Genomic DNA, 9,306 nt, shown 5'->3' with positions numbered 1-9,306 from the left:
GGGCAGAGCTCACAAATGCCACTTTGGCCCCCATCCCACAAACCTCTTCTCCCCGAGGACCCCACCGGCCCCCGCGGCAGCCTGGGGCCCCGGCCTCTCCCCAGCGGCGCCGGGTCCTCAGCCCGGGGAAGCTGCAGTCAGGCAGGACAGGCCGGCAGCCAGAGGTCAGCGCGCCAAGCAGAGAGGAGCCAGCCCGCCCGCGCCTGTCTCGTCCGCGCCCTTTGTGATTTCAGTCTTGGTAGAACTTGTATTTGGAGATTTGTGCTTCAAAGTTTTTGTTTTTGTTCGTTTGACTTTTGTTTTGAGGGGGTGGGGGAATACAGAGCAGCGGATCAATTTGTATTTATTTATTTTAACATTTTACTAAATAAAGCCAAATAAAGTCTCTCAGCCTCGTGGTGTCGGGCTCGGGGTGGGGTTCAGGGTGGGCGAGGCGCACTCCAGATGGCCTCCGGGGAGGGCCCGGTCCTCCTGCGGCTCCAGCGAGACCGGGCACGTCCCCCGGCCGCGAACCAGGAGGAACGTGGAAAGGAGCTTTGAAAACTAATTACGAAAAAGGGAGGTACAGCCGAGGATGGGGAGCCAGCCCCAAACCAGCTGGGGCGGAGGGAGACTAGATCCCACCAGAGACAGCAGCAAGGGGAGGCCCCAGGACCCGCCCCGGACGCCCCGCCCCAGCCCTTCCCGCTGGGACCTTGAATAACTTAAACAGCGGGGAGGGGCGGCGGGGTCGCTCCAGTGTCTGCAGGGAGTGCGTGGGAGCCATGGCGGGTCAGGCGCCCGGGCTTCGGGGCTGCTGCAGGGCCGTGAGGTATTTGAGAGCAGCGGCCCCGTAGTGGCGGGACAAGTCCTGGTGGAACTCGTCTTTGAGGGCCTGGAGGCAGTCCCGGTAGGTGGGGCTGGAGCGGAAGCGGGACAGGTCAAGGCTCGGGGCATGCGGCAGGTGGATGGTGAAGGCCTCAGGCAGCACCAGGAGCTCGTATTCCTGCCGGTGGGGACGGGGACAGGCGGATGTGATTGCCTGGGCTGGGGGAGGGTTGCAGCCCTGGGGGATGGGGAGCAGTTTACTAGGTGGGCCCGAAGAGCCACAGCCAGATGATTTTAGCTCTAGAGAAGAGCGGGATTTCTTTTATTTATTTATTTATTTATTTTGAGGAAAATTAGCCCTGAGCTAACATCTGCCACCAATCCTCCTCTTTTTGCTGAGGAAGACTGGCCCTGAGCTCACATCTGTGCCCATCTTGCTCTACTTTATATGTGGGACGCCTACCACAGCATGGCTTGCCAAGCAGTGCCATGTCCGAACCTGGGATCGAACCTCGAACCTCGGGCTGCCAAAGCGTGCGCACTTAACGGCTGCGCCACCGGGCCAGCCCAAGAGCGGGATTTCTAATAGTGCCACCGGATGGCGCGGTGGAACATGCCGAGGCAGAGTGAGCTCCCTGGGCCTGGAAGTATTCAAATTGAAACCGGAGGCAGCAGGGCGCCCCTCACCTGTGCATCCAGCTCCACGATGTGGGCCACCTTGTTCCAGCCAAAGCCCACAAAGCGGGGGTCGTAACGGGGACAGTCTCTCGGCACCACCACGTAGGGCTCGTAGTCGGCGGCCCACTGCACCCGGTACGGGGCCTGAGCCTCCCGCCAGCGGGCATAGTCCGTGGGCGCGTGACCGCGGGGCCACTCGTGGTACCTGGGGTGCAGGAGAGGGCAAGGAGCCAGGCTGAGGCTGGGAGCTCGTGGAAGGTGATGGCAGGTGTGGGGAACAGTGTGGGGAACGGAGCGGGGCGAGCAGCGGCCTCTCCTACCTGAAGGTGTAGAGAGCGCCAGCGTCCAGCGAGGCCAGCACTTCAGCCTTGGATCTGGGGAAGCTGAAGCGGTAGTGCAGGGTCTCGAAGGCCGGCACCACCAGAGCTGCCTTCCTCCTGCCACCCAGCTCCAGCTGCTCGATGGAGGCCCTGCAGGGGGAGCCCCGTGACAGGCGGGAAGCGGGCAGGCCCTATCCAGCCTGGGCCGCAGGACCCGACCTGCAGGGGCCCGCTCGCCCTGACACCCGCAGAAGACCAACAGTGGAGCTGCTGGGGGAGGAGGGCCCGGCCTCCCTACTCTGCTGGGGCTCCCCTGCCCTAATGCCAACCCCACTTTACAGCGGACACTGAGGCCCGGAAAGAGCCAGGCCATGCCACCTAGGATGCTGCAGGTGCCCGGGCCCTGTCCAGCCCCACATGCCCGGCCCCTCGCTCCCTCCTCCCGCCCACCTGAGGTAGTCGTAGAGGGAGTAGGCGGGCAGGAAGTCAATGTCACTGAGGAAGACGTAAGGCGTGAGAGCCTGGGCCAAGGCCACGTTGCGAAGCTGGTTGATGGGGTACAGGGGACCCTCCCGGTACACCACGTGGTAGGCCACATCCTGCCGGGCAGAGAGCACCGCCGAGGCCTCGACGAAACGCAGGAACTGCTGGGCCTCTGCGTCTGTGAGGTACAAGGCCAGGCTCATGGGGCCCGGCCAGTGCCGGCACAGGGCTTCCAGCATCTGCAGCCTGGGGCGAGGGGTGCGGTCAGCCCAGGGAGGGCCGGCGCGTCCCCGGCTTAGCTGCTGCAGACGCCCCCTCGCGGGACCTCCTGAGCCCCTTGCACGCACTTTTGGAGGTGGTCATATGGAATCTTCACAACTACCCCACAAGATGGGTACTTTCTCACTTGACAGATGAGAAAACTGAGGGCCAGAGAGATTAAGACTTGCCCCCGGGCCCACAGCTCCGGAGGAGCAGTTCCAGGCACCTGAATGATTCCCAAAGCCCAAGGCTCTTTCCCCCACATCCAGGGTCTCCAACTTCTAGAATTCCTGAAGGGGCAGCAGCAGGCAGTGACAGCTCTTCCTTTACCAAATGAAACCCTCCTCTCGAACTTCCCAGTCCCAGCTCATGCCGTGCTCCCGGGCTGCCCTCGGCCCCCTCACCGGTCCATGGAAAGCTGGGCCACCAGGGTGACATCGTGGGGCCGCGGGGGCGGCGGCTCGTGGGGCAGGAAGGTGACGTGCACACGGTGCACGGTGAGCTGCTGCTGCCGGAACTCAGAGCAGGCATCCTCGCCGTCGAGCTGTGCCAGGGCCCGCTGCCACTGAGGGGATGCGGGGACAGAGCTGGGGCAGGAGGACCTGGCCCGGACCAGGCCAGGGCCCGCAGAGCAGAGAGGGCCAGAGGCTCCGTGAGGTGGGGGCTCCCTCTCACCTGCTCCGCCCCGGGGTGGGGCAGGCTGGGGCACCCAAAGAGCTCCCTCCGCAGGAGGTTCCCGTCGTACTCCAGGAAGGTCAGGTAGAGGTTGCGGAAGAACCCCACGTGCTTGTTCTTCACACGCAGCTTCTTTGGCGAGTTCCAGTGGATCACCTGGGACCCAGGAGGGTGTCGGTGTGGGCATGGGAGCAGGGAGCGGGAGTCCCCATCCTTGGCCCACCACCACCACTCAGCCCCCCGGCCCCGCCCACCTTGAGGTCAGACGCCTCTGAGTAGCAGCCCTCGGCCAGCGTGTGGTCCGACAGCTGAACGTTCCAGACGCAGGGCAGGGGCCGCACCAGCCCCGGGTGCTCCTTGATGACGGCATTGAAGATGTCCTGGGCAGAGACAGCCGTCACACCTGGGCCCCGAGCCTGCCCAGCCTCCCTTCCAAAGGCTCCCCCAGACCTGGTCAGCCAGCGAGGTGGCGGGCAGGGTAAGGAGCTCCCGCGTAGCCGTCAGCCTCCACATCTGCTCCCAGCCCACCTGCCGAAGCCGGTCCAGCCGCAGGAGGATCACGCCTGCCCACGGGGACAGGTTGTCATGCCCACCCGGGACGCCCCAACTCTTGGGGCCAGTCGCCACGAAGTTGTCTTTTGCACATTCATTGTTTGACTTAGTGGTATTTTCTGACTGTTCACACGCAAGGATGGACCACCTCTGTCCACACCATTCCTCTTAGGGGTGAAGGGGAGGCACCGCACAGCTTACAGAGCACCTCCAAGGTCATCTCGCACTCCGTGATCCCAGGGCTGGTAAAATCATCCCCATTTAATGGATGAGAAGACTGAGGCTCAGAGGGACCAAGGGACTTGGCCAAAGTCATCTGGTATGTTCAGCTAACGTCAGAACTGTTTTCTGGCTCTTCTCCCAGCGTTCCTTCCACAGCTCTATTCTTCCTAGCATTCTGTGCCCTGCCCAGTCCCTGGGGCCCAAGCACCAGTGGCCACCCGCCCTGCCTCCCCCTCCGCTGTCCCCACCTGTGTTGAAGCCCCGGCCCAAGGCAGGCCAAGGCCTGTGGTTCCTCCAGAGGTTGCCCAGGTACCAGTCGCTCTGGTTCTCCACGAGACCAATCACCTGCTCGTCTGGGAGGGGAGGGCACAAGGGAGCTGCCTGAGGCTGCCCCTGGACCCGGCTCAGGGCTAGGCCACACGGGCACCTGGACGGGCCAGGGAGGGAGCTGGCTGGGGCAGGGTCCCAGGCCTCTCACCAGAAAAGTGAGCAAACAGTGCCCAGAGCTCTGCGATGTCAGAGGCGAAGGTGACATCTGTGTCCAGCACAATGACACGGGCCAGGTCAAGGGGCAGGGTGCCAGGCAGCACTAGCTTCATGAGCCCGTACAGGCCAGAGTAGTGCTTGTTGGGGATCCAGGAGACCTGGGGCTGTGGGTGGAAAGGACAGGGCACGAGGCTGGCAGAGAAGGGCCCACGAGTGCCAGGCAGACTCAGGGTGACACAGGAAGAAGGGGCGAGCCCCAGGAGGGGCAGGGACTTGAACTTCAGTAGGTGCGATGGGGCTGGGGGTCCCAGGCAGCTCTAATCTGCCCCCCCCCCAGCCCCAGGCGGAAGGAGAGGGCCGGGCACAGCTGGGGAGGGGCGCAGAAGGACCAGGGCTCCTGCCTTGAGCTCATCAGCGTCGTAGAAGCTGACCCGGACAGCGGGCACCATCCACGTGTGGAAGAGCATCTCCAGGATGCTCCTGGCCACCGCATCAGTCACCAAGTGGAGGTGCAGCGGGTTTTTCCTTTGGGGAGGACAAAAGAGGAAGGCCAATGCGCCCCAGAAGGAGCAACCTGGGACAAGCCCCACCTCGAGGGGCTCAGAGGTAGCAGCACCAACTTCTGTAAAGAGCTTTTCATACCCAGGGCAGGAAATTCCTCCACCCACCTTCAAGGGAGGAAGGGGCCGGTGTCCCCAGGTCACAGATGGGGGAAGCTGAGGCTCTGAGACCCTGCACAAGACTTTGTTCCCTTCCCCACTCCTGACCCTCCCTTCTGACACCTGGCTGTACCTGTAGAAGAGGATAGACTTCACCAGGGTGACGACGTCTCGGCTGGAGTTATGTCCCGCACATACGATGGCCACGTGCAAGAGCTGGGGAGGGGACACCGAGGTCGGCAGCAGCCCCCTCCTCCACTAGACGGGGAAGACCCCTGTTGGAGTGGCCTGGCCTGGGGCAGGGTAACCCCACCCGGCAGCAGAGCTAGGAAACGGACGGGGATGCGGAGCAGGGGTCCATCCCCCTCCTTCACAGACGGGGAAATCGAGGCCGGGAGCAGCGGATGTGCGAACCGAGGCGCCGGCGCCGCTGCCAGGTGCTGTGATTCCCACAGATGCCCAGGTGGCCGGGTGGGGACGCGGCGCCCCCGGGCTCCCCGCCGCCAGGGGCCGCGCGCTTGGCGCACCCACCTCACACTTGGGCGCCAGCGGGCGCGGCTGGACGCAGTCCGAGCGGTTGTGGCCCCCGGGGTCCGCCGGCGGGGCTCCGTCGAGGGCAGCAGCCCCCCGCGGCCGCCCGTCTGGGGGGACACGTGGCGTCAGCGCGCAGGGGCGGGATCCGGGCCCTCCCGCTCGCCTGCCCGCCCGCGGCGCTCACACTCCAGGTCCCCGCCGAACTGGAAGAATCCGAGCAGCAGCAGCAGCAGCAGCAGCGCGGCGGCCCCCAGCGCCCGGGGGCGCCCTCGGGGCAGCATGGCCGCCGGCGGGGGCACTCAGGGCGGAGCGCGACCCCGGGCTGCGGGCTCCATCGCGGGTTCTGGGGACCGGCAGGCCGGGGAGAAGGGTCAGCCTGGGGCGGCGGGGCCCGACGGCCGCCCGGTCCTCCCTCCCGCGCTGAGTCCCCCCCTCACCTGCTCCAGCGGCTCGGGGATCGCGACCTTCCTCCTCCAGAAGCCGGCCGGGGCGCGGGGACAGGGGGTTGGAGGCACAGGGCGGCCCCGTCCGAGCAGGAGCCAGCCCCGCCCCCAACCTGGGTTCAGGTTTCACCTCGGCTTGGCTGAGCCCGAAGGGGCGGGGAGACCCCCGGAGCCTGGCCCCGCCCCCTGCCCCGGCATCCGACGGCCCCCTCAGCCGCCGGGGAACCCCGAGAACCCCCAGGATGGCTGGAGGGAGCGGGGGCAGCCACCCAGGAAGACCGAGTCCCTGCTACCTGCTCTGAGCCCGTCCCCCTCTTCCCTGCTCTGCGGCCCCCTCTCCTCCTTTCACCCCCCCACCCCGGGGGAGGGGCCCGTGACCCCTGGCCCGGGATCAAAGGGGCAGCCGGAGTAAGGAGGAGAGGGTTGGAACGCTAGGCCGCGGGGGTTGGGGACACCTGCTCTGGGGGCAGGAGGCGGGGCCGGCAGAGACCTGCCCGGGAGCCGCGGAGCACCTGGAGGCCCTGCTTTCCTCCCCGCTCCCGTTCCCTTCACCCCTGCTCAGGCCAGGTGGCCCGACTGGGCCCGGCGCGCCCAGACAAAGCGGCCTTGAGAAGGTCGCCTCCTGCCCGGGAGCTGGCGACGGGCCTGCCTCACGGGAGGCCTGGCAGGGCCGGGATCCCCCCAACTTGTCTAGACGATCACGATTGTGCCCGGCGCCCCGCCTGGATCTCTCCCTCCGCCCCCCTCGCACCCCGGCCTCTGCCCCGGAAGGGGTGATGGGCGCTCTAGACCGTGAACAAGAAGAGCCGCGGGTCATCGAGCGCATATGCTTCGCGCCAGGCCCAGGTTCCAGCGCCTCATCTCAGTGAATGCTCACGTCAGTCCTGTGACACAGCCGTCATCCTCGCGCCCCTTCCCCGGCCTCTACCCAGCAGACAGAGTTTGTGCTGCCCCAGGACTTGCCCTTCATGTTCCTCCTGGCCACATTCTGCCAGATTCTCGGGAGGCCGGCTCCTCCTTCCACATCCCTTGGTTTATTTCTTCTAGCACTCCGGGCAAGTTGACCTGGGTGACGTTTACAGCCTGTCTTCCTCCTCCAAGGGAGCTGCTCCTGGACTGGGCCCCAGTGCCCAACCAGGGCCCGGCACATACTATAAGCACTGAGGAAGTGAGCTGAAAACTGACGGCACTCCCCGGGCCTTGCCCTGACCTAGAAGGGGGCTCATACTGTGATCTTTAGCCCAATTTCTAGCTATAAAAAGTGAGGACCTGGGGTCCTGCCCCGTGGCACGGTGGTTAAGTTCACACGTTCCGCCTCGGTAGCCCAGGGTTTGCCGGTTCGGATCCCGGGTGTGGACCTACACAACCCTTATCAAGCCATGCTGTGGCAGGCATCCCACATAAAATAGAGGAAGATGGGCACGGATGTTAGCTCAGGGCCAGTCTTCCTCAGCAAAAAGAGGAGGATTGGTGGCAGATGTTAGCTTGGGGCTGATCTTCCTCAAAAAAAAAAAAAAAAAAAAAAAGGGAGGGCCTAAGAGGCCCCAACTCCAAAAGAAGCTGTGGCAAAGCAGCCCAGCCTGAGACCCCCGAGTCTCCTCCTCTGAAAGGCTAGGATGCCTTCCTCTGGGAGATGGGGGTCTGCAAGGAAGGCAGGGCTTTGGGCCTTCGGAGGCCAGGACCAATGGTTGCCATGGAGACTGATGGCGGCTCCTTGTACATCTGGGAACCAGAGGAGAGGAGGGGAGCAGGGGCCACCTGGGCATCAGGAGCTTTGAGCCTCATGCCCCTCGACCCTCATCTCTAGCCTGGAGCTGGGGTGGAGGTGGGCGAATCCTCCACAGGACCCTCCACAGAGACTGTCTGTGGGGGTTACATGTGAGAGAGCAGCGAGGACACAAAGTCGGGGCCTGGCCGGGGAGTTTGTGGGGGGGAGGGGGCCTGGGTCTGCAGAGCGACCGTGGCCACTCATAACATTGGCCCCATCCCTCACTCAGCCTTACGACGCAGGGGAAATTAGGTGTTGAGATGCATGCTGGGCCTCCAAGAGGTTCTTCTGGGGCGTGGAGGGGGAAAAGGATACTCTGTGGGCATATGAAAGGGGGCTGGTCTTCTACGCCTGAGCCCTGGTTTGTCCCAGAACTTTGCTGTGTGACCTTGGACCAGTCAGGCCTCCTCTCTGGACCTCAGTGTCCTCGTCTCTACCTGTTGGGCTGATCTAGCTGTCTTCTGTGGCTCAGGGCAGACTGAAGGAGGGAGGATCTGGCCCAACCTGCTCAGAGGCCCTTCCAGCCCAGCCAGGTGACCAAATCCAGGCAGGGACCCAGCAGGGAGGGGCCGCCCCGGGCGCCTCCTGCACACACACGGCCACTCTTTGTCTCTGGGAGTTAATCAGGCCTGGGATCTGGAGAGGAAATTCAGGGAGTCCTGCCGCTGCCAACCTGGCTGGGACCATGAGGCCCTCTCAGTCCTGGACGGAGGGACAAGAAACAGCCCTGGTGCCCCTCATATTCTGTCCAGGAGAGGCTGCTCCTCTGTCCTCCCCACAAGCACCAGCCCACCAGCCCTGGGAGTGCCAAAGAACCTCACACTGCCCCCTCCTCATGCTCTCCAGGCTGCTGAGGGAGGGGCTGGAGGAGACCCCCCCCCCACCCCCGCCACGAGGTTTGCGGAACAAGTTCATCAAGATGGAGGGGTGCGGGGAGGAAGGGAGGAAGAGCCTTACGCCAAATGCCCTGAGCCCTGGCCTTAACCCCAGTTACCAACTTGACTCATGACCCAGCAGCCTCAACATGTCACTGCTCTTGCTGGGCTGTGGGCAGTAGGAGAGAGGGCACTGCCATGGGACACCTGCATTGTAGTCTGTTTGACCCATGCCATGCTATGTGGCCTGGGACAAGTCCTTTCCTCTCCTTGGGCTTCTTCTTCCTCACCTGTGCAAAGGAATTCTTGGCAACCCGGCAAGGTTGCTGGAAGGAGTCATGTGTAAGTGAGGCTGGCACCCAGGAAGTGGTGAGAAATGATGCGAATGCCCATGACCATCTCTGTTCTCCAAGAACTTTGCTTCTTCTAAGGCCCGGGGACGCATCTCCCTGGATCTTCATTCCTTGGCCTGAGTAAGGAGGTCTGATATAGAAGGAAACTAGCTGAGGAGGAGGGTGGGGGGGAGAGAGCACAAGGAGGGGC

The 9,306-nt window shown here is 64.0% G+C and overlaps 1 protein-coding gene across 1 annotated transcript; it reads right to left on the bottom strand.

The window, feature by feature from the left end:
• Positions 1 to 332: 332 nt before the first annotated feature.
• LARGE2 (LARGE xylosyl- and glucuronyltransferase 2) lies at positions 333 to 7,454 on the bottom strand. Its single transcript, XM_046642855.1, has 15 exons — positions 6,115 to 7,454; positions 5,862 to 6,020; positions 5,675 to 5,784; positions 5,277 to 5,359; positions 4,886 to 5,009; positions 4,477 to 4,648; positions 4,247 to 4,351; positions 3,675 to 3,787; positions 3,479 to 3,604; positions 3,225 to 3,380; positions 2,954 to 3,114; positions 2,256 to 2,534; positions 1,806 to 1,955; positions 1,495 to 1,690; positions 333 to 985 (listed from the first exon to the last, which is right to left on the bottom strand). The coding sequence occupies exons 2-15, from the start codon at positions 5,956 to 5,958 to the stop codon at positions 773 to 775; spliced, it is 2,085 nt and encodes a 694-aa protein (XP_046498811.1). The 5' UTR covers positions 5,959 to 6,020; positions 6,115 to 7,454; the 3' UTR covers positions 333 to 772.
• Positions 7,455 to 9,306: the final 1,852 nt, after the last annotated feature.

The sequence above is a fragment of the Equus quagga genome, chromosome 17 (assembly GCF_021613505.1).
Source record: "Equus quagga isolate Etosha38 chromosome 17, UCLA_HA_Equagga_1.0, whole genome shotgun sequence".
NCBI lineage: Eukaryota > Metazoa > Chordata > Mammalia > Perissodactyla > Equidae > Equus > Equus quagga.
The sequence above is the reverse complement of the archived record's forward strand: the minus strand, read 5'-3'. Positions and strand labels throughout refer to the sequence as shown.

Bases quoted from the DNA above. Each gene is read 5' to 3' on its own strand.
- LARGE2 (XM_046642855.1), bottom strand. From the start codon at position 5,958: ATGCTGCCCCGAGGGCGCCCCCGGGCGCTGGGGGCCGCCGCGCTGCTG. The intron at 3,381-3,478 runs GTGGGCGGGGCC...CCTGGGTCCCAG, and splicing joins CAGAGGCGTCTGACCTCAAG to GTGATCCACTGGAACTCGCC. The intron at 986-1,494 runs GTGAGGGGCGCC...CCCCACCGGCAG, and splicing joins TCGTGGAGCTGGATGCACAG to GAATACGAGCTCCTGGTGCT.